This window comes from Salvelinus namaycush, chromosome 15 (assembly GCF_016432855.1).
Source record: "Salvelinus namaycush isolate Seneca chromosome 15, SaNama_1.0, whole genome shotgun sequence".
Taxonomy (NCBI): Eukaryota; Metazoa; Chordata; class Actinopteri; order Salmoniformes; family Salmonidae; genus Salvelinus; species Salvelinus namaycush.
In genome coordinates this window covers 35,860,715-35,885,001 of record NC_052321.1, presented here as the reverse complement: position 1 = coordinate 35,885,001, position 24,287 = coordinate 35,860,715, and the positions used below count along the sequence as shown (strand labels likewise).

At 46.5% G+C, this 24,287-nt stretch overlaps 1 protein-coding gene across 7 annotated transcripts in view; it reads left to right on the top strand.

Moving 5' to 3' along the window:
• The window catches only part of LOC120060478 (gephyrin-like), a 110,234-nt gene that overhangs the window by 65,246 nt on the left and 20,701 nt on the right, over nucleotides 1–24,287 (top strand). For all 7 annotated transcript variants that reach the window (XM_039009825.1, XM_039009827.1, XM_039009821.1 and 4 more), the window contains exons 8-9: nucleotides 466–603; nucleotides 1,461–1,595. In XM_039009825.1, coding sequence (XP_038865753.1) covers nucleotides 466–603; nucleotides 1,461–1,595 — 273 coding nt within the window. The remainder of the gene's footprint in view (nucleotides 1–465; nucleotides 604–1,460; nucleotides 1,596–24,287) is intronic.

Genomic DNA, 24,287 nt, shown 5'->3' with positions numbered 1-24,287 from the left:
TGTTACATGAAGCACTCTGGGGTAGTGGTAGGAGAAGCCCTGTATCTTAGTTCATTATATTACGATTAGTGGTCAGTGGTTCTCATATACTAAAGGCCATCGGAATGAATCATGATGATTTGAAACGGAGGAGGTTAAGCACAAAAAGAGGGATCGACGGAGGAGGGAGTGATGGGGAATGGGGTGAGTTGGAGGTGAAGAGAGAGGGCTGAGGGAAGGATTAGTGAGGAGGAGAGGGATTTGAAGCTTGTTAAATGCATGTATTATCTGTTCCATTATTATCCCCTGTCCCTGTTCACTCCATTACTGCGTTGATCCATCACCATTGTGATGTTGGGATACGTCACTCATAAATCCACGTCTCAATGTGTGTGTGTTTTGTACGCATGTGTGTATTTGCCTGATTTGTATGTTCATGTTGTTGTCCCATCCTGTGTTTACCCCGTGTACCATATCCATCATCAGAAGGGGAAGCCCCAGCAGCACCATAACCATGCTGTTGTCATGGCAAAAGGTAGCCACTATCTACCTGGCCTGCTATCTGACCTCCCCCCAGCCCCACGTAATTTCACCTGCTCCTGCTCTGGAGACCAGCCGGGAACGGTAAGACCCCCTCAGAACCGCCCACCCACCCTCATGTCACACGTCACCCCTACATCACATACCGGTGTACTCTGCACGTCACCTCTTCCATTATGGCTCCCTGCAAACGCCATAGATGAATCTCAAAAGTGCTCGATCCCGTCCTCTCTCCACCGCCTTCACAGATCCGAGGAGGGGAATCTTGGGAGGGGAGAACGCGAGGAATCGAGGAGGGACTTTTGAGGTTCACCCCGTCTTGTGTAGGTCATGACGTGTGGTGTATCGCTAGGTGGAGCCAAGGCAATGTTATTGGCGCACGCTGGGTTAGCCTGTGTTGCTAATTAGCCGAGTGGGGTTCAGTGCTGGGCTGCCAGTAAAGCTTATTGTCTTAATTAGCGCATCGCTAAGACCATAGCGCTCCAATGGAAACCCCCTGTAAATCCCACTGGCCCTCCCAGGGCCCGTTAGCACTGCTCGAATGAGCCGCACGGATCAGTCGCAGATCCACACATCCACAGCAGCAGCCCTGGGGGGAAACTGTGGGCCTGCCAGGCCTGTTTGTCTCCTCACAGGCTCACAGTGTGTCTGGATCTACACACGCACACACAGGGTTTAACATGCTTCTGGGGCATTTGTCTACTGATGCTTCTAATGTAAATCATGTTGTTACACTTATTAGAAACGTCTGACTTGCCAATTGGGAAAACAGATGATCTGGAGTCACCAAAAAACGTGGACTGACTGACCAATCGGTGTGTGCTTTCGAGATGTCTTGTCTCTCTGTGTATAGTAGAGATCCCAGTGCTGTTTGTGCACACAGCTTTCCTCTCTGCCTATGTGTAGGAGTCGCAATAACGGGCTATAACTTCTCTCCATAGATCCCAGACAGCATCATCTCCAGGGGTGTACAGGTTCTTCCCAGAGACACAGCCTCTCTGAGCACCACACCCTCTGAGTCGCCACGCGCCCAGGCCACCTCGCGCCTCTCCACCGCCTCCTGCCCCACACCCAAAGTAAGACACTTCCTGTGCCCTATACTTACACCTACCCCACTGCCCATCCATCTGTCCCTCCTGTACCCTATACTCACCCAGCCTCACCCAGTCCTGTCACCTCCTAACCCTCCCTCCACCTCGCTGCCTCCCCCTCGCTCTGTCCCACCAATGCTGGGAGGTGAAGGCATATTGCTCCTCAACTCCCTCTCTCTCCTCCATGGTTTTAGGGGAGGTCCTCTATTGGATCCCTATGGTTCCGTAACTCTGAGATCATGTCCAGAATGTTGTCTGTTGATTGGTTGGAATTATAGGCTCCTCCCCTTGACCTCAATTCCATCCTATCCCCATGCTTCGCTTTAAAATGCTAACGTTTCATTTCTTGACCGTAGAAACGTCCTGCGATTGGTCAGATCAATGACCTCTGCTGGACTGTCCCATTTAATGATTTGATGGACAGGTGTCATGTCTATCTGTGTCAAACTGCACTGTGACTCTGTGGAAACAAAGAAACCAACCAAAGACTTGACATGCATGTTGCTGCTGCTGTTTTCATGTCCTAACGCTAACCCCCCCAGTTGAGGTGCCTTGCCTAGGTAATACGTGATCTAAACTCTTCCTTTGTGTTTCCAGTGATGATTAATGACTTTATATTGGGCTGCGTTTTGGTTCAGGTGTTTCTGGGTCTTGTGTAAAGTGATCTAAACTAAGTCGACGTGATATTACTCACCATGTTTGTAGTGATAATGAATGGGCTTAATGTGTATAGTGCTCTGACTCTGGGGGAGTTGCTACTTCAGGGGTTTTGGGGTTTGTCTGAGTTGCTGTGATTAGAAAAGATGCCTGTGTTCCTCACAATGTTGCTGAGCTAAAAGAGAGGACGAGGGATAGGGGGGGTGTAACTTGACTAGATCAGACTGGTTGGCAGACTTTGTCTTTCAGCACTAAGCCTGTTCTCATCATGTTTTTTAACTGGTAGGCCTGTTCTGTGGATTGTGGCTTGCCAGCCACTGTGAGCATACTTTCATCCCCTTATAGTGCTTTGATCGTAAGGCAACGGGACAGAGAGTCTGGCTTGAGCTTGTGTTGCGTTTGTCATCCACCTGGTGAGGTGGGGGGGGGGGGTCCTAGGGAAAGGCTCTATCAAGCAAGGGGAGCTTCTCTTTTTAGTGGTTTGTTTCTGTGCTTGCTGTCATGTTTCTTTCAGAGTGCCCTTCCCCTCTCCGTCACAGCCCCATAAGGCCGCATCAACTGGGTAAGAAAGAGTGTGTGTGTGTGCTTGCAACAAGATCTCATAGTTTCCCTTCGAAATTCGACGTATTATAGATGAAAGTCTATTTTTGACGCATTCATTCTTTGTGGTTACAGGGTTAAAACAGAAACGACTCAAAGGGTTAAGTTTAGGTATTAATTCTGAGTGGTTAAGGTTATTGATATGGCTTGGGGAAGGCTTAAAACAAACTAACTTAAAACGACTATTACCATCAGGTATCATCAGTATTCTCGCGGCTCGCTAAAGCAGTGGTCTAAGCAGCGCACTCTGGCTCCGAGCATCACGAGTTTACTCCCAGTGTTGGACAATATATATATTTTTTAGGTAAACGCCAAGGAAGGCATATATCGACTTTCTCAGGACCTTTTCAAACGTCCGAGATCGCAGTGTGTTTCTAGTGATCAATCTGGTGTGCGTGTGCGTGTGCGTGTGCGTGTGTGTGTGTGTGTGTGTGTGTGTGTGTGTGTGTGTGTGTGTGTGTGTGTGTACCCTATGCAAAGCAGTCCTCAACCTGCATCAATAATCCCTATAAATGTAAATGAAGTGCAGTTGTTGATTGAGCCGATGCAGATAGGCAGAAGCATAGAGAGGCAGAGACTGAGAGAGCTATGCAGCACCAGGCTGTATCAACAGTCTAAGCCATAGTGTGTTGTGGACAGAATTCTTATGTTCTCCACAGCACCCTCTGTTGGGGAAAGTGTGTAGTGTACCCTGTGGTATAGACGGGTTGGTTGTTTAGCCACAAAACCGACGTGTGTGCAACTATGGGGCAAAACAGACGGCGTTGGCTTAGATAGTTTACATATTGTCAACAATGTTTAGTCTCCAAATGTTTATGGAAAACGTAAGTGCACAATGAGCCCTTGTCTCTCAAAATACATCGTTACATTTGTGGGTTAGCTAGCTAGTGAATTATTTATTAGCATTGACATTTAATTTTTTTATTTTTTTTATTTCACCTTTATTTAACCAGGTAGGCTAGTTGAGAACAAGTTCTCATTTACAACTGTGACCTGGCCAAGATAAAGCAAAGCAGTGCGACACATACAACAACACAGAGTTACACATGGAATTAACAAACATACAGTCAATAATACAATAGAGAAAGTCTATATGCAGTGTGTGCAAATGAGGTAGGATAAGGGGGTGAGGCAATAAATAGGACATAGTTATTACAGTATGGCAAATTAAACACTGGATTGATAGATGTGCAGAAGATGAGTATGCAAGTAGCGGTACTGGGGTGCAAAGGAGCAAAATAAATAACAATATGGTGATGAGGTAGTTGGATTGGCTATTTACAGATGGGCTATGTACAGGTGCAGTGATCTGTGAGCTGCTCTGACAGCTGGTGCTTAAAGGTAGCGAGGGAGATATGGGTCTCCAGCTTCAGTGATTTTTGCAGTTCGTTCTAGTCATTGGCAGCAGAGAACTGGAAGGAAAGGTGACCAAAGGAGGAATTGGCTTTGGGGGTGACCAGTGAAATATACATGCTGGAGCGCGTGCTACGGGTGGGTGCTGCTATGGTGACCAGTGAGCTGAGATAAGGCGGGGCTTTACCTAGCAACGACTTATAGATGACCTGGAGCCAGTGGGTTTGGTGACGAATATGAAGTGAGGGCCAGCCAACGAGAGCATACAGGTCGCAGTGGTGGGTAGTAGATGGGGCTTTGGTGACAAAACGGATGGCACTGTGATAGACTGCATCCAATTTGCTGAGTAGAGTGTTGGAGGCTATTTTGTAAATGACATCGCCGAAGTCAAGGATCGTCCAGATTGTCTAGCCCTGCTGATTTGTAGGGGTCCAGATTTTGCAGCTCTTTCAGAACATCAGCTATCTGGATTTGGGTGAAGGAGAAATGGGTGCGGCTTGTGCAAGTTGCAGTGAGGGGTGCAGGGCTGTTGACCGGGGTAGGGGTAGCCAGGTGGAAAGCATGGCCAGCTGTAGAAATTCTCAATTATCGTGGATTTATCGGTGGTGACAGTGTTTCCTAGCCTCAGTGCAGTGGGCAGTTGGGAGGAGGTGCTCTTATTCTCCATGGACTTTACAGTGTCTCAGAATTTTGGGGAGTTAGTGCTACAGGATGCAAATGTCTGTTTGAAAGTGCTAGCCCTTGCTTTCCTAACTGCCTGTGTATATTGGTTCCTAACTTCCCTGAATAGGTGCATATCGCGGGGGCTATTCGATGCTAATGCAGTACACCACAGGATGTTTTTGTGCTGGTCAAGGGCAGTCAGGTCTGGAGTGAACCAAGGGCTATATCTGTTCCTGGTTCTACATTTTTTTGAACGGGGCATGCTTATTTAAGATGGTGAGGAAAGCACTTTTAAAGAATAACCAGGTATCCTCTACTGACGGGATGAGGTCAATATCATTCCAGGATACCTGGGCCAGGTCGATTAGAAAGGCCTGCTCGCTGAAGTGTTTTAGGGAGTGTTTGACAGTGATGAGGGGTGGTCGCTTGACCGCAGGCAATGAGGCAGTGATCGCTGAGATCCTGGTTGAAGACAGCAGAGGTGTATTTGGAGGGCAGGTTGGTTAGGATGATACCTACGAGGGTGCCCGTGTTTATGTATTTGGGGTTGTACCTGGTGGGTTCATTGATCATTTGTGTGAGATTGAGAGCATCAAGCTTAGATTGTAGGATGGCCGGGGTGTTAAGCATGTTCCAGTTTAGGTCACCTAGTAGCACGAGCTCTGAAGATAGATGGGGGGCAATGAATTTGCATATGGTGTCCACGGCACAGCTGGGGGCAGAAGGTGTTCTATAGCAAGCGGCAACGGTAAGAGACTTGTTTCTGGAGAGGAGGATTTTTAAAAGTAGAAGCTCAAATTGTTTGGGCACAGACCTGGATATTAAGACAGAACTCTGCAGGCTATCCCTGCAGTAGCTGTCAACTCCGCCCCCTTTGGCAGTTCTATCTTGTCGGAAAATGTTATAGTTAGGGATGGACATTTCAGGGTTTTTGGTGGTCTTCCTAAGCCAGGATTCAGACACGGCTAGGACATCCGGGTTGGCAGAGTTTGCTAGGGCAGTGAATAAAACAAACTTACGGAGGAGGCTGTGACGATGAAAGAGATATTGTCTCTAGAAATATAATTTAAACCAGGTAATGTCACCGCCTGTGTGGGAGGTGGAACTAAAGTGTTAACTAAGTCGTATTGAGCAGGGCTAGAGGCTCTACAGTGAAATAAGGAAATTATTACTAACCAAAACAGCAATGGACAAGGCATATTGACGTTAGCGAGAAGCATGCGTTGCCAAGTGATCATAGGAGTTCAATGAATCCCAGAACAAAAGCAAAGGACCCTGTGAAGATGCTGGAGGAAACGGGTACAAAAGTATCTATATCCACAGTAAAACGAGACCTATATCGACATAACCTGAAAAGCAGCTGAGCAAGGAAGAAGCCACTGCTCCAAAACCGTCATAAAAAAGCCAGACTATGGTTTGCAACTGCACATGGGTCAAAGATCGTACTTTGTGGAGAAATGTCCTCTGATCTGATGAAACAAAAATAGAACTGTTTGGCCATAATGACCATTGTTATGTTTGGAGGAAAAATGGGGAGACTTGTAAGCCGAAGAACACCATCCCAACAGTGAATCACAGGGGTGGCAGCATCATGTTGTGGGGGTGCTTTGCTGCAGGAGGGTCTGGTGCAGTTCACAAAATAGATGGCATCATGTGTAGGGAAATTATGTGGATATATTGAAGCAACATCTCAAGACATCAGTCAGGAAGTTAAAGCTTGGTTGCAAATGGGTCTCCCAAATGGACAATGACCCCAAGCATACTTCCAAAGTTGTGGCACAATGGCTTAAGGACAACAAAGTCAAGGTATTGGAGTGGCCATCACAAAGCCCTGACCTCAATCCCATAGAAAATTTGTGGGCAGAACTGAAAACGTGTGTGCGAGCAAGGAGGCCTACAAAACTGACTCCGTTGCACCAGCTCTGTCAGGAGGAATGGGCCAAAATTCACCCAACTTATTGTGGGAAGCTTGTGGAAGGCTACCCAAAATGTTTGACCCAAGTTAAACAATTTAAAGGCAAGGCTACCAAACACTAATTGAGAGTATGTAAACTTCTGACCCACTGGGAATGTGATGAAAGAAATAAAAACTGAAATAAATCATTCTCTCTACTATTATTCTGACATTTCCATTCTTAAAATAAAGTGTTGATCCTAATTGACCTAAAACATGGAATTATTACGAGGATTAAATGTCAGGAATTGTGAAACTGATCTTAAATGTATTTGGCTAAGGTGTATGTAAACTTCCGACTTCAACTGTGTATGTATGTATGTATGTATAAACAATCTCAGCAAAAAATGAAACGTCCTCTCACTGTCAACTGCATTTATTTTCATGGCAGAACACTGACATTCCTGTCGTGCAGGAAATCACGCACAGAACGAGCAGTATGGCTGGTGGCATTGTCATGTCAGGATGAGCCTGCAGGAAGGGTACCACATGAGGGAGGAGGATGTCTTCCCTGTAACACACAGTGTTGATATTGCCTGCAATGACAACAAGCTCAGTCCGATGATGCTGTGACGCTGTGACACACCGCCCCAGACCATGACGGACCCTCCACCTCCAAATCAATCCCGCTCCAGATTACAGGCCTCGGTGTAACGCTCATTCCTTAAACGATAAACGCGAACCAGACCATCACCCCCTGTGAGACAAAACCGCGACTCATCAGTGAAGAGCACTTTTTGCCAGTCCTGTCTGGTCCAGCGACGGTGGATTTGTGCCCATAGGCAATGTTGTTGCCGGTGATGTCTGGTGAGGACCTGCCTTACAACAGGCCTACAAGCCCTCAGTCCAGCCTCTCCCAGCCTATTGCGGACAGTCTGAGCACTGATGGAGGGATTGTGCGTTCCTGGTGTTACTCGGGCAGTTGTTGTTGCCATCCTGTACCTGTCCCGCAGTTGTGATGTTCAAATGTACCGATTCTGTGCAGGTGTTGTTACGTGGTCTGCCACTGCGAGGATGATCAGCTGTCCATCCTGTCTCCCTGTACCGCTGTCTTAGGCGTCTCACAGTACGGACATTGCAATATATTGCCATGGCCACATCTGCAGTTCTCATGCCTCCTTGCAGCATACCTAAGGCACGTTCACGCAGATGAGCAGGGACCCTGGGCATCTTTCTTTTGGTGTTTTTTAGAATCATTAGAAAGGCCTCTATTGTCCTAAGTTTTCATTACTGTGACCTTAATTGCCTACCGTCTGTAAGCTGTTAGTGTCTTAACGACCGTTCCACTTGTGCATGTTCGTTAATTGTTTATGGTTCATTGAACACGCATGGGAAACAGTGTTTAAACCCTTTACAATGTTGATCTTTGAAGTTATTTGGATTTTTAAGAATTATCTTTGAAAGACAGGGTCCTGAAAAAGGGACATTTCCTTTTTTGCTGAGTTTATGTACACCGTACCAGTCAAATGTTTGGACACAGCTACTCATTCCATGGTTTTTCTTAGTGTTTTACTCTTTTCTACATTGAAGAATAATAGTGAAGACAAACTATGAAATAACACACGTGGAATCATGTAGTAACCAGAAAAGTGTTAAACAAAGCTTCATGAGGTAGTCACCTGGAATGCATTTCAATTAACAGGTGTGCCTTGTTAAAAGTTAAGCCACCCTTTGCCTTGATGACAGCTTTGCACACTTTTGGCATTCTCTCAACCAGCTTCATGAGGAATGCTTTTCCAACAGTCTTGAAGGACTTCCCACATATGCTGAGTACTTGTTGGCTGCTGTCCAACTCATCCCAAACCATCTCAATCTGGGTTGAGTTTGGGTGATTGTGGAGGCCAGGTCATCTGATGCAGCACCATCACTCTCCTTCTTGGTCAAATAGCCCTTACACAGCCTGGAGGTGTGTTTTGGGTCATTGTCCTGTTGAAAAACAAATGATAGTCCCACTAAGCGCAAACCAGATGGGATGGCGTATCACTGCAGAATGCTGTGGTAGCCATGATGGTTAAGTGTGCCTTGAATTCTAAATAAATCACGACAGTGTCATCAGCAAAGCACCATCACACCTCCTCCTCCGTGCTTCTCGGTGGGAACCACACATGCAGAGATCATCCGTTCACATACTCTGCATCTCACAAAGACACGGCTGTGTCTCTCAAATTTAGACTCATCAGACCAAATGACAGTTTCTTTGCAGCAATTCCACCAAGAAGGCCTGATTCACACGGTCTCTAAACAGTTGATGTAGAGATGTGTCTGTTACTTGAACTCTGAAGCATTTATTTGGGCTGCAATTTCTGAGGCTGGTAACTCTAATGAACTTATCCTCTGCAGCAGAGGTAACTCTGGGTCTTCCTTTCCTGTGGCGGTCCTCATGAGAGCCAGTTTCATCATAGCGCTTGATGGTTTTTGCGACTGCACTTGAAGAAACTTTCAAAGTTCCTGACATTTTCTGCATTGACTGACCTTCATGTCTTAAAGTAATGATGGACTGTTGTTTCTCTTTGCTTATTTGAGCTGTTCTTGTCATAATATGAACTTGGTCTTTTACCAAAAAAGGCTATCTTTAGTATACACCCCTACCTTGTCATAACACAACGGATTGGCTCAAACTCATTAAGAAGGAAAGATATTCCACAAATTAACTTTTAACAAGGCACACCTGTTAATTGAAATCCATTCCAGGTGACTATCTCATGAAGCTGGTTGAGAGATTACCAAGAGTGTGCAAAGCTGTCATCAAGGCAAAGCGTGGCTACTTTGAACAATATAAAATATATTTCGATTTTTTTTGGTTACTACATGATTCCATATGTGTTATTTAATAGTTTTGATGTCTTCAATATTATTCTACAATGTAGAAAATAGTAAAAAGTAAAGAAAACCCCTTTAATGAGTGCGTGTGTCCAAACCTTTGACTGACACTGTATTTATACCCTTTGACTTATTGCACATTGAGTTTATGTTACAGCCTGAATTGAAACTCGATTCAATAGATTTCTTTCTATTTTTATTCACACCCCTGAGTGAAAACTTTGTAGAAGCACCTTTGGTAGCGATCACAGCTGTGAGTCTTTCTGGGTAAGTGTCTAAGGGCGTTCCACACCTGGATTGTAGAACATTGCCTATTGTTCTTTTCAAAATTCTTCAAGCTTCTGTCAAATTGGTTGTTGATCTTTGCTAGAAAACCATTTGTAGTTCTTGCCTTAGATTTTCAAGTAGATTTAATTCAAAACTGTAACTTGGCCTCTCAGGAACAATCACATGCATCTTTTTTTTGCTTATTTCTTTATATATTTTTTATTCCTTCTCTTTTAGCCAGGTAAAGACTGTATTTTTTATATGCAGTTGATGTCGGGAGTTTACATACACCTGAGACAAATACATTTAAACTCAGTTTTCCTTACATTTAATCACGGTAAAAATGTCACGTTCCTGACCTATTTCTGTTAGTTTGTTGTATGTGTTAGTTGGTCAGGACGTGAGTTTGGGTGGGCATTCTATGTTTTCTGTTTCTATGTTGGTTTAAGGGTTGCCTGGTATGGCTCTTAATTAGAGGCAGGTGTTTTGCGTTCCTCTAATTGAGAGTCATATTTAGGTAGGTTGTTTCACAGTGTTCGTTGTGGGTGGTTGTCTCCTGTGTCAGTGTTTGTCGCACCATACGGGACTGTTCGGTTTGTTTTGTACTTCGTCATTTTGTGTAGTCTATTTTTCCCTGTTCGTGCGTTCTTCGTGTTTATGTAAGTTCGTCGTCCAGGTCTGTCTACTCCGTTTGTTGTTTTGTTAGTTATAGTGAAGTTCATGTTTTTCGTCTTGTCTTTAAATAAATTATGTGTTCACAACCCGCTGCGCCTTGGTTCCGTCACTACTCCTCCTTTTCGGTTGAAGAGGAGGAGAACAACCGTTACAGAACCACCCACCAATCCAGAATCAAGCAGCGGTGTAATCAGAGGAAGGGACAGCGCAAGAAGGAGGAATGGACTTGGGACGATGTTTTGGACGGTAAAGGTTGCTACACATGGGAGGAGATCCTGGCTGGAAGGGATCGCCTCCCATGGGAACAGCTGGAGGCACTGAGGAGAGCAGAGGCAATCGGAGAAGGGAACCGGCGTTATGAGGGGACGCGTCTTGCACGGAAGCCCGAAAAGCCCGTGAGTACTACCCAAAAATTTCTTGGGGGGGGGGGCTAAGAGGTAGTGGGCCAAGGGCAGGTAGGAGACCTGCGCCCACTTACCAGGCTAACCGTGGAGAGCGGGAGTACGGGCAGACACCGTGTTACGCAGTAGAGCGCACGGTGTCTCCTGTACGTGTGCATAGCCCAGTGCGGGTTATTCCACCTCCCCGCACTGGTAGGGCTAGATGGAGCATTGAGCCAAGCGCCATGAAGCCGGCTCTACATATCTGGCCACCAGTACGTCTCCTTGGGCCGGCTTACATGGCACCAGCCTTACGCATGGTGTCCCCGGTTCGCCTACATAGCCCGGTGCGGGTTATTCCACCTCCCCGCACTGGTCGGGCGACGGGGAGCATTCAGCCAGGTAAGGTTGGGCAGGCTCAGTGCTCAAGGGAGCCAATACGCCTGCACGGTCCGGTATTTCCGGCGCTACCTCCCCGCCCCAGCCCAGTACCACCAGTGCCTACACCACGCACCAGGCTTCCAGTGCGTTTCCAGAGCCTTGTTCCTCCTCCACGCACTCTCTCTATGGTGCGTGTCTCCAGTCCGGTGCCTCCAGTTCCGGCACCACGCACTAAGCCACCTGTGCGTCTCCAGAGCCCTGTACACACTGTTCCTTCTCCCCGTACTCGTCCTGATGTGCGTGCACTCAGCCCGGTGCCACCAGTGCCGGTACCACACACCAGACAAATAGTACGTTTTGAGAGTCCAGTGTGCCCTGTCCCTGCTTCCCGCACTAGGCTTGAAGTGCGTGTCTCCAGTCCGGTGCCTCCAGTTCCGGCACCACGCACCAGGCCTACAGTGCGTCTCAGCCGGCCAGAGTCTGCCGTCTGCCCAACGGCGCCTGAACTGTCCGTCTGCCAAGCGCCGCATGAACTGCCCATCTGCCATGAGCCTACAGAGCCTTCCGCCAGACAGGAGCAGCCAAAGCCTTCCGCCAGACAGGATCAGTCTGAGCCATCCGTCTCCGCAGCGCCATCTGAGCCATCCGTCTCCGCAGCGCCATCTGAGCCATCCGTCTCCCCAGCGCCATCTGAGCCATCCGTCTCCCCAGCGCCATCTGAGCCATCCGTCTCCCCAGCGCCATCTGAGCCATCCGTCTCCCCAGCGCCGTCTGAGCCATCCGTCTGTCCCGAGCCATTAGAGCCGCCCGTCTGTCCCGAGCCGTCAGAGCCGCCCGTCTGTCCCGAGCCGCTAGAGCCATTCGTCAGTCAGGATCTGCCAGAGCCGCCAACCAGTCAGGATCTGCCAGAGCCGCCAACCAGACAGGATCTGCCAGGGCCGCCAACCAGACAGGATCTGCCAGGGCCGCCAACCAGACAGGATCTGCCAGGGCCGCCAACCAGACAGGATCTGCCAGAGCCGCCAACCAGACAGGATCTGCCAGAGCCGTCAGTGAGCCATGAGCGTCCAGAGCCGTCAGTCAGCCATGAGCGTCCAGAGCCGTCAGCCAGCCATGAGCGTCCAGAGCCGTCAGCCAGCCATGAGCGTCCAGAGCCGTCAGCCAGCCATGAGCGTCCAGAGCCGTCAGCCAGTCATGAGCTGTCCCTCAGCCCAGAGCGGCTATTTGTCCAGAACTGCCCCTCAGTCCAGAGCTGTCTCTCTGTCCGGAGCTGCCTTTCAGTCCGGAGTTGCCCCTCTATCCTGAGCTACCTCTCTATCCTGAGCTACCTCTCTATCCTGAGCTACCTCTCTATCCTGAGCTATCCCTATGTCCTGAGCTATCCCTCTGTCATGAGCTATCCCTCTATCCCGGTGCTGCCCCTTGTCTCGATGTTACCCAAAAGATTAAGTGGGTGTAATATGAGGGTGGTCATTTGTAGGGGGAGATGTAAGCTGGGATTGACTATGGTGGGGTGGGGACCTCGCCCTGAGCCTGAGCCACCACCGTGGTCAGATGCCCACCCAGACCCTCCCCTAGACTTTGTGCTGGTGCGCCCGGAGTTCGCACCTTAAGGGGGGGGTTATGTCACGTTCCTGACCTATTTCTGTTAGTTTGTTGTATGTGTTAGTTGGTCAGGACGTGAGTTTGGGTGGGCATTCTATGTTTTCTGTTTCTATGTTGGTTTAAGGGTTGCCTGGTATGGCTCTTAATTAGAGGCAGGTGTTTTGCGTTCCTCTAATTGAGAGTCATATTTAGGTAGGTTGTTTCACAGTGTTCGTTGTGGGTGGTTGTCTCCTGTGTCAGTGTTTGTCGCACCATACGGGACTGTTCGGTTTGTTTTGTACTTCGTCATTTTGTGTAGTCTATTTTTCCCTGTTCGTGCGTTCTTCGTGTTTATGTAAGTTCGTCGTCCAGGTCTGTCTACTCCGTTTGTTGTTTTGTTAGTTATAGTGAAGTTCGTGTTTTTCGTCTTGTCTTTAAATAAATTATGTGTTCACAACCCGCTGCGCCTTGGTTCCGTCACTACTCCTCCTTTTCGGTTGAAGAGGAGGAGAACAACCGTTACAAAAATGCCCCGTCTTAGGTCAGTTAGGATCACCACTTTATTTTAGGAATGTGAAATGTCAGAATAATAGTAAAATAAAGTGGTGATCCTAACTGACCTAATAAATATATATAAATACACTATACTTGTAGTTGTTGAGCGGCTTCACTGCATCACATTAGTCATCGGACAGACTCAAGGGCACGTCGACAGCTCTATCCACAAGGTCAAAAACGGGGACCCGAACCAGCGACCCATGAGCCACCGGCCCATGCTCCCAACCGCCAGGCCACTAGCCTTTCAAGAACCCCCCCCCCCCCAGAGAGACAACGGAAAACAGAAAACAGCAATGCAAAAACAAAAGACATCAAGGACAACAAAAATCATAACAGCAAAGCCAACTGAATATGTGCATGTATGGCACTATTTGTGTGTGTGTGTTTGTCCATGTATATGCACATGTGTGTGTGTGTGTATATACACTGCTCAAAAAAATAAAGGGAACACTAAAATAACACATCCTAGATCTGAATGAATGAAATATTCTTATTAAATACTTTTTTCTTTACATAGTTGAATGTGCTGACAACAAAATCACACAAAAATTATCAATGGAAATCAAATTTATCAACCCATGGAGGTCTGGATTTGGAGTCACACTCAAAATTAAAGTGGAAAACCACACTACAGGCTGATCCAACTTTGATGTAATGTCCTTAAAACAAGTCAAAATGAGGCTCAGTAGTGTGTGTGGCCTCCACGTGCTTGTATGACCTCCCTACAACGCCTGGGCATGCTCCTGATGAGGTGGCGGATGGTCTCCTGAGGGATCTCCTCCCAGACCTGGACTAAAGCATCCGCCAACTCCTGGACAGTCTGTGGTGCAACGTGGCGTTGGTGGATGGAGCGAGACATGATGTCCCAGATGTGCTCAATTGGATTCAGGTCTGGGGAACGGGCGGGCCAGTCCATAGCATCAATGCCTTCCTCTTGCAGGAACTGCTGACACACTCCAGCCACATGAGGTCTAGCATTGTCTTGCATTAGGAGGAACCCAGGGCCAACCGCACCAGCATATGGTCTCACAAGGGGTCTGAGGATCTCATCTCGGTACCTAATGGCAGTCAGGCTACCTCTGGCGAGCACATGGAGGGCTGTGCGCCCCCCAAAGAAATGCCACCCCACACCATGACTGACCCACCGCCAAACCGGTCATGCTGGAGGATATTGCAGGCAGCAGAACGTTCTCCACGGCGTCTCCAGACTCTGTCACGTCTGTCACATGTGCTCATGTGCTCAGTGTGAACCTGCTTTCATCTGTGAAGAGCACAGGGCGCCAATGGCGAATTTGCCAATCTTGGTGTTCTCTGGCAAATGCCAAACGTCCTGCACGGTGTTGGGCTGTAAGCACAACCCCCACCTGTGGACGTCGGGCCCTCATACCACCCTCATGGAGTCTGTTTCTGACCGTTTGAGCAGACACATGCACATTTGTGGCCTGCTGGAGGTCATTTTGCAGGGCTCTGGCAGTGCTCCGCCTGCTCCTCCTTGCACAAAGGCGGAGGTAGCGGTCCTGCTGCTGGGTTGTTGCCCTCCTACGGCCTCCTCCACATCTCCTGATGTACTGGCCTGTCTCCTGGTAGCGCCTCCATGGTCTGGACACTACGCTGACAGACACAGCAAACCTTCTTGCCACAGCTCGCATTGATGTGCCATCCTGGATGAGCTGCACTACCTGAGCCACTTGTGTGGGTTGTAGACTCCGTCTCATGCTACCACTAGAGTGAAAGCACCGCCAGCATCCAAAAGTGACCAAAACATCAGCCAGGAAGCATAGGAACTGAGAAGTGGTCTGTGGTCACCACCTGCAGAACCACTCCTTTATTGGGGGTGTCTTGCTAATTGCCTATAATTTCCAGCTGTTGTCTATTCCATTTGCACAACAGCATGTGAAATTTATTGTCAATCAGTGTTGCTTCCTAAGTGGACAGTTTGATTTCACAGAAGTGTGATTGACTTGGAGTTACATTGTGTTGTTTAAGTGTTCCCTTTATTTTTTTGAGCAGTGTATATATGCGTACAAACACCTGCACGGCATCAGCCTCAGGCAAACCAGGATTAGCTGTAACAACAATGCCCCTCAGTGTCATTCAAACATTATTTTTCTTATGTTTTGATTTTTGACTTTTTTTAAACTTATCTTTGACCGTCATTCTATCCCCCGCCCAGCAACTCCACTCCCTCTTGTCTCCAATTCCACATCCCAACCCTGAGCTTCCCTCAGTCCATCCCACCTATCTCTGCTGGCCACCCTCTTCGGATATATCTTTCAACTATACTGTGGTGTTTAACATACAATTTCAATCTATCTAAGATAGTAAAAGTATTTAACTGTATTAGTATATTAGTCATTGACTGACCCGGTCTCTCCAGATCTCCCAACAGTACTATTTCTAGGGTCAATTTTAGATCAATGTTTTGCATTTTCAACCATTCCTCAACTTGAAGGCAATACCAAAATAAATGGTCTATTGATTCTGTATCCTCACAACAAAATCTGCAGCGCTTCGATGATTGTGTTCCCCAAATATTCAACATTTTGTTGGTGGCAAGAATTCTATATAATAATTTTGAATCTTGTGTTTATTTTATATATCAACTCATAATGTACATGGAATTGGTACATCGAAAAATCTCTTCCCAACGATTTTGCAATCTGTATGGCACAGCTGTCAACATCCTGGTACTCAAATGAAACTGCTATACTTTCCTATTTATGCTATTTTTATTCCTCCTGTCACATGTGCTCCCCCTCCGGCCTCTAGGTCACCAGGCTGCTCGTTATGGCGCATACCTGTCACCATCGTTACACGCACAGGCGCGTCATCAGACTCACCTGGACTCCATCACTTCCCTGATTACCTGCCCTATATATGTCACTCCCTTTGGTTCCTTCCCCTGGGGTCATTGTTTATGTTTGTTTCATGTCTGTGTGCTGTTAGTGTTTCTTGTTTTGTATTATGTTCCATTTATTTTATTAAAACATTCACTTCCTGAACTTGCTTCCTGACTCTCTGCGCGTATCGTTACAGCTCCGCCAGTTTTGATCCTTTATATTGGGCAGACAGACCAGTTGCCTACCTCCTCCCGCTGCCACCTTCCTCCTCCATTTTTTTTGGGGGGGGTGGGGGTAATCACTGTCTTCTTGGTAAGCAACTCCGGTGCAGATTTGGCCTTGTTTAAGGTTATTGTCCTGCTGAAAAAGGAATTCATTTCTTAGTATCTGATTGAAAGCAGACTGAACCAGGTTTTCCTTTATGATTGTGCTTAGCACCATTCCATTTCTTTTTTTATCCTCAAACTCCCCAGTCCTTAACGATTACAAGCATACCCATAACATAATGCAGCTACCACTATAATTGAAAACATGGAGAGTGTTACTCGGTAATGTGTTGTAATGTTTGGGGCAAATCCAAAACACTCTGTATTCAGGAAAAACAGTGAATTGCTTAAGCAAATGTTTTGCAGTATTACTTTAGTGTCTTGTTGCAAACAGGATGCATGTTTTGGAATATTTTTCTTTTATACAGGCTTTCTTCTTTTCACTGTCAATTAGGTTAGTATTGTGGAGTAACTACAATGTTGTTGAGCCATCCTCATTTTTCTTCCATCACAGCCATTAAACTTGAACTGTTTTAAATTCACCAAAGGTCTCATAGTGAAGTCCCTGCGTGGTTTCCCTCCTCTCTGGCAAAAGAGTTAGGAAGGACGCCTGTATCTTTGTAGTGACTGGGTGTATTGATATACCATCCAACGTGAAATTAATAAGAGAGATCGATATGAACATGACATAGAAGGATATGGTCTCCCTCTCTGAAACTGCCCCTATGATTAGAGTCTTTCGATCCTAGATATTTACAGTATCAGCGTTGTGCAGCCACAGACCCTGTATGATGTGTGAAGGCGGGGATGAAGCGGTAATAGTCACTACCTTGGCTACACACACATCTGATCCTCTATCATACACTGTCATAAACACTGCTACCCCCACACACACACACATATCAACCTGCCTTGCCTCAGTTACATAAGCGGCTCCTATGCTGTGAGCAATTCATGACTGTGTGTGTGTGTGTGATTAGCTCCGGGGTAATATGTTAACACTCAGGCACAGTCATCGCTCTTTGTCTCTCACATACGCACACGTACACACATATGCTTTGAGCCCCGCAGGCACATGGGCTACAGCACAAACATAGAGCATAGCTCTCAATGCACAGAAACACAGCGAGACCGACATGGCGAGAGAGATCCATACAGCTCTCGCTGTGTGTGTGTCTGAGCGTGCACTTTTGTGTGTGTCTGTGCTTGTGTGTAAGCCAATGTTCCATCTAAGCTGCGCCCAGCTCCCCTCGGACTGCCGTGCAGATGGAATATCAGTCAGCACAGAGAAGCACGAGATTGAACTTCACTCATCTTTCTATAGTTTTCCCCTTTAGTTGGCACTATCAACGTTTTCACTTTACTGTAGGAATTGTGCTCGAATCAATGCAACATTAGCCACATACCGAAACAAAACTAACTATGCAAGACTTATGCAAAACGAACTGTGCAATTTACTTGTAGGCAGGTGCATTGGAGTGGAATTCTATTGCATTGACATCCACGACTCAGCCCCGTACTCTACACAGACTGGTGTGCCATAACCAATCAGAGCTGCAGTAGGCCTATATGCAAATAGCCTTTGCCATATATTTGTCTGTGCCATTCACTTTGAACTGGACTGTGTTTACAGCATGAGCGATCCTGAGTAGATGCTCTTGTTTTGAGATCAAAGCGAGAGCTGCATGTAGCCACGTGCACATTTGTTCATATTCTTTGCTAGTTAGTGAGTTGTTAGCCCAGTTATAGCTAGTTTCTAGTCAACAATGGGGGAGTGGTTGCTTCCTATAAGAGCACAAAATGTGTGCATTTCTAGCCATCTTTGAAAAGCAAGTCAGGCTAAGCAAGTCAGGAAGTCAGGCTTTTTTTATGTCATAAAGGGCCAGTGTTGTATTGAGGTGGTCTTGAATAAGCTACGTATCCAATAGGCAGAGGGCAGCATAATTTGTCTGTCTGATTCTCTGTAATAAAGGTATGGGAATAATACATCTATTTTTTTTGTGGTTTCTTGCACCAAACAACACCCAATTGAGTCACCTCCTTGTCTGAAGGACAATTGGAAAAACAGGTTCATGTCAAGCCCTGCATGTTTTTTTTCTTCAAAAGAATCATGGAATGTAGGCCTACATTGAACACCACACAGTTGGCTTCTACTGTAGGCTGACGGATATAACAGCTATTTCCATGTTAAAATGTTATGGGATGCAGTTTTCTCCATTTTTTTATTTTATTTTTTATGTTAGGCCGGCATTATGATCAAATGGCCACAGAGCCTACTTGGACACTGGTAAAACTGTAACTAAGCGGGTACAGCCACAGTGAACGCGCGCTGGAAGTTGCACAGAATTTTCACAATGTTCAAGATTGCGCTCAGCAGACCTGAAATTTGCTCAGTGCGGAAAATAATTTGCGGGAACATTGGCGTGAGCATTTGAATTTGTGTTGTGCATGTGTGCCTGCGTATGTGTGTGTGTGTGTGTGCCAGCCAGCTGGTCCATTCGAGGGGAATAGTTCTCAGTTTTTCATGGGATACAGCCTACTGTATACAGGGAGAAGGGACTCCATCTGTCATTGGTTTCTCTCCGTATCGCTCTCTTTCTGAAAATCTCTGTAAATCCGGTGTCTATAATATATAACTCAGTCTGGACAAGGTTTCAGCTGCTGCACAATGCTGACGTCCTTCCTCCCATAGATGGTCTGCTTGTACAAGCACCACCTGGACTGGACACAGCTAGACAAACATATCTTTTTTGAGAAGATCAGGGAGTTTTGCGACGGAGAAGCCATGAACATCACATGCCCTGCACCAAAGTCAAGGGCAGCGCAGAGACAGGCTCTCCGAATATAGATTCCCTTGTTCATGTGGGGTGCGTACGGACCAGTGCATCACTGGGGGCTAGTTCCCAGTCATCCGGTCTATCTGCAGTGCCTCTATGGACATTCACATGACTCTCTCCTAACACACACACACACACACGCCATACGTTGCTGCTACTATTTTATTCTGCTGCTCAGTCACTTTACCCCGGATTGTATGCATACAGCGCACTCAGAAAGTATTCAGAACCCTTGACTTTTTCCACATTTTGTTACGTTACAGCCTTATTCTAAAATTGATTAAATTGTTTTCCCCCTCATCAATCTATGCACAATACCCCATAATGACAAAGTGAAAAAATGTTTTTTATAAATGTTTGCAAAAAAGCTTATGGAAATATGACATTTACATATGTTTTCTGACCTTTTACTCAGTACTTAGTTGAAGCACCTTTGGCAGTGATTACAGCCTCAAGTCTTCTTGGGTATGATGCTAAAAGCTTGGCACACCTGTATTTGGGGAGTTTCTCCCATTCTTCTCTGCAGATCCTCTCAAGCTCTGTCAGGTGGGATGGTGAGTGTCGCTGCACAGGTATTTTCAGTTCTGTCCAGAGATGTTGGATCGGGTTCAAGTCTGGGCTCTGGCTGGGCCACTCAAGGACATTCAGAGACTTGTCCCGAAGCCACTCCTGCATTGTCTTGGCTGTGTGCTTAGGGTCGTTGTCCTGTTGGAAGGTGAACCTTCACCCCAGTGTGAGGTCCTGAGCACTCTGGACCAGGTTTTCATCAAGGATCTCTCTGTATTGCTTCGTTCATCTTTCCCTTGATCCTGACTAGTCTCCCAGTCCCTGCCGCTGAAAAACATCCCCACAGCATGATGCTGCCACCACCATGCTTCACCGTAGGGATGGTGCCAGGTTTCCTCCAGACGTGACGTTTGGGATTCAGGCCAAAGAGTTCAATCTTGGTGTCATCAGACCAGAGAATCATGCTCTGAGAGTCCTTTATGTGCCTTTTGGCAAACTGCAAGCGGGCTGTCATGTGCATTTTACTGAGGAGTGGCTTCCGTCTGACCACTCTACCATAAAGGCCTGATTGGTGGAGTGCTACAGAGATGGTTGTTCTTCTGGAAGGTTCTCCCATCTCCACAGAGGAACTCTTGAGCTCTGCCAGAAATGACCATTGGGTACTTGTCACCTCCCTGACCAATACCCTTCTCCCCTGATTGGCTGGGTGGGCCAGCTCTAGGAAGAGTCTTGGTTGTTCCAAACTTCTTCCATTTAAGAATGATGGAGGCCACTGTGTTCTTGGGGACCTTCAATGCTGCAGTAATCCTGTCTCGGAGCTCTACGGACAATTCTTTCGACCTCTTGGCTTGGTTTTTGCTCTGACATACACTGTCAACTGTGGGACCTTATGTGACGTGTGTGTTTGCCTTTCCAAATCATGTCTAATGAATTGAATTTACCTCAGGTGGACTCAAATCAATTTGTAGAAACATCTTAAGGATGATCAATGGAAACAGGATGCACCTGAGCTCAATTTCGAGTCTCATAGTAAAGTGTCTGAATACTTAAACATTTTTAACCTTTTTTTAACTAGGCAAGTAAGTTAAGAACAAACTCTTATTTACAATGACGGCCTACCGGGGAACAGTGGGTTAACTGCTTTGTTCAGGGGCAGAACGACAGATTTTTACCTTGTCAGCTCGGGGATTCGATCCAGCAACCTTTCGGTTACTGGCCCAACGCTCTAACCAGTGGGCTACCTGCCACCCCATACTTATGTAAATACGGTATTTCTGTTTTTATTTTTAATACATTAGCAAACATTTCTAAAAACCCGTTTTCGCTTTGTCATTATGGGGTACTGTGTGTCGATTAATGAGGACATTTTTATAGGCCAATGACTAGATAAAGTGTACTTACTCACTCTGTTTAGCACATAGCCTCATGTGAATCCTTAGAGAGATGGGGTTTTGGCTTAAGAGGGTGTGAACTATGCTGAATGGGTGTAGACAAAGAACAGCTCTGCAGTAGGTGTACCAAAACATTCAAGGGCCATTTTCTCCCAAAAATGGGGCTACAAGTTCATTAACATTCAAAGCACAATTACTTTCCCATTTGTTCAACTGCCATTAATAATACACAATTTTCTAGCTCTGAGTCTCTACTTTTATCCAATGTATAAAAAAAAATAAAAAAATTCAAATGTTGCGACACAAGACGGAATCGAGGCAGTGAGTCACATATATGGCCATGGTCTCTCTTTGTCACTCCTCCTTTCCACTCCCCATGCTCTCGCTGTTGTCTCTGTTTAAAGCAGTGCATTGTAAAGGACAGTGGAGTGTGTGTGTGTGTTTCTGCTCTCCTAGTCTGTACTACTGTCTAACCTACTTAAGATCCTTTCATTCTGCCCTGACAAACAGGATGGGTTGCAGGCATTACACATCAGTACTGACATACACAAGAGGACACAAGACAACACACACACGCCAGCATACAGCTGCTACAGCCACGTCCAGAATTAGCTCCAAGCTCCTGATGTTCGCTCATCTTCCTCCTCTCTCTCGTTCTCTGCTCTTTTCTCTCTCGCGCGCTTTCTCACTGCTCGCTCTCTCTCTTTCTCTCTCTCATTTTCTCTATCTCTCTGTCTTTTCTCCACGCTCCCTCACTCCCCCTCTTTTTCTCCCCGTCCTACAGTCTTTCTCTCTCTCTCCCACTCTCTCACTTCGCCTGCTGTGCTCTCTCTGCCTTCACTGCTGCCTCATCTCTCTCACTCTCACTCGCTTCCTCTCTGAGCCTGTGTGGGGTGTGTGTGTGTGTGTGTGTGTGTGTGTGTGTGTGTGTGTGCCAGTGAGCGCGTGGGAGACCACATCTTCTTAGTCAGAAGCAGGATAAAGCATGGTAAGCAGCCTGTCTCTTCTCTCCTGACTGACTGACTGGGGTTTTGTGTTTTGGTGGCTCGTTCTGCATGTGTTAGAGGGTAAAGAAGGGTTATTGTTTTTGTATGTTTTAGAATGGTTGGGGAGATTGTGTCTCTGAGTAGTTGGGGTATTATGTGTGTGTTGGTTTGTCAAGGTTTGTGTTTTGACTGTAAAAAGTGTGCTATAGCTCGATTTGTACTATACTGTTGTCAATTAGCTAGCTACCACTCACATCTTCATATATTTTAGTTTTTATTTATTTGGATCCCCGTTAGCTGTTGCTGATGCAGCACCTACTCTTCCTGGGGTATACTAACACACAGTAGCATTGCTTATCTAGGCTTGCTGAAACCTGTAGCTGGCTGTCTCACCAATGGTCTGTTTTAAATGTTTTATTTCAACTTTATTTTGACAGGGCTGTGACAAAGGTCTCTTTTACAGATGAGCCCTGTATCAAACATACACATCAATATACACGCCAATACACTAAAAGCAAATCACAATCATATAGAACAAACACATTCTAGAGCGAAAAGGTCTGAGTGAGTTTTGAAATCCGAATAGATGGCATGCCATTCTCTCCGTAGGGATAAAACTGGACTAGGAGTACTGCATTAGATAGTGGTTTTAGATCACATGGTCTCAGATGTTGGCCTCGGGTGATAGTGCTGTCTTGCTGCTGTACCTAGATGTGGTATTGGCAGAAAGCCAGGACTTGGATGTTACTGTGCTCTAGCTTCATCCAGGTGTATTGACTAATTTTCTCTGGGTCTGTAGCAGCTTTGTACTGGCATCATGAAGCTTAGTATCTTGTCAGTGCGGTTGAAAGCAGTTCAATATTAGTTAGAGATGGCTATTGTGCAAGGTTGTTTACTAGTCAGAGCAACACTTCGGTTCTCTCTCTCTCTCTCTGTGTAATGGTTGTAGTGCCTCTGGTCACCATAATAGTTTCCCTTCTGCGACATGGAGCGAGAGTTACACAGAATCGCCCACATTCAGCGCAACAGAACTCGAGGACTGTTTCATAATGTTTATAATTCACTGTCAGTCCAGTTACAGTGGTATAGGGCTGTTTGGCTCTAGTCAACGCCACAGGACGTGTGTGTGTGTGTGTGTGTGTGTGTGTGTGTGTGTCCTTCCACCCTCTTCCTGGGGTGAAGCCGGGGTGAGGAGGGGTTCTGTTTGCCTCCAGAGTGGTGCCCTCTGGGGATGAGTACGGGCTGCTGGCTCTTGGTCTGAGCTGTACACATGGATAAAGAACATGCGTAACGCGATTATGAGTGAGGCACAGCATTCAGGACAAATCAGGTGGGAGAGAGAGATGGAGGGTGATAAGAGAGGGAGAACGTACATTACGGTAGAAAATATGAAGAGGGCGAGTGGCAGGAACAGGAGCTTCTGTTTTACCCAGAGGCCTTGCACTTCCGTCTGGATGCATCGCGTGTGTGTGCGGTGAAGTGTTTTGTGTGTGCCAACCTAATAAAGCTGTAGAGTGGGCGATGCCACGCCACAGATAGGTTGGCTATGCTTTCCACTACTACACACTTGGCTATGTCGAACAACATCGTCAGCCCTGGATGGACACGAGAGAAGGCTATAATCACCGTGGTTCTTTCCAGGGATCACACTGCTAAGCTTAAGGATATACACACACACACACACACACACACACACACACACACACACACACACACACACACACACACACACACACACACACACCTGGCGACTATCCAGACGTGAGTTACAGTGTTATTTACTGCAGGTAAATAAGGCTAACTGTGGGAGAATATCTATTTCCCCAAGCCTTTGTTTCCCTCGTGTTGACAGAACCATGTCATAATTTCACACAACAGTCATGTTACTAATTATACTGAACAAAAATATAAATGCAACATGCAATAATTTCAGAGTTATAAGGAAGTCAGCCAATTTA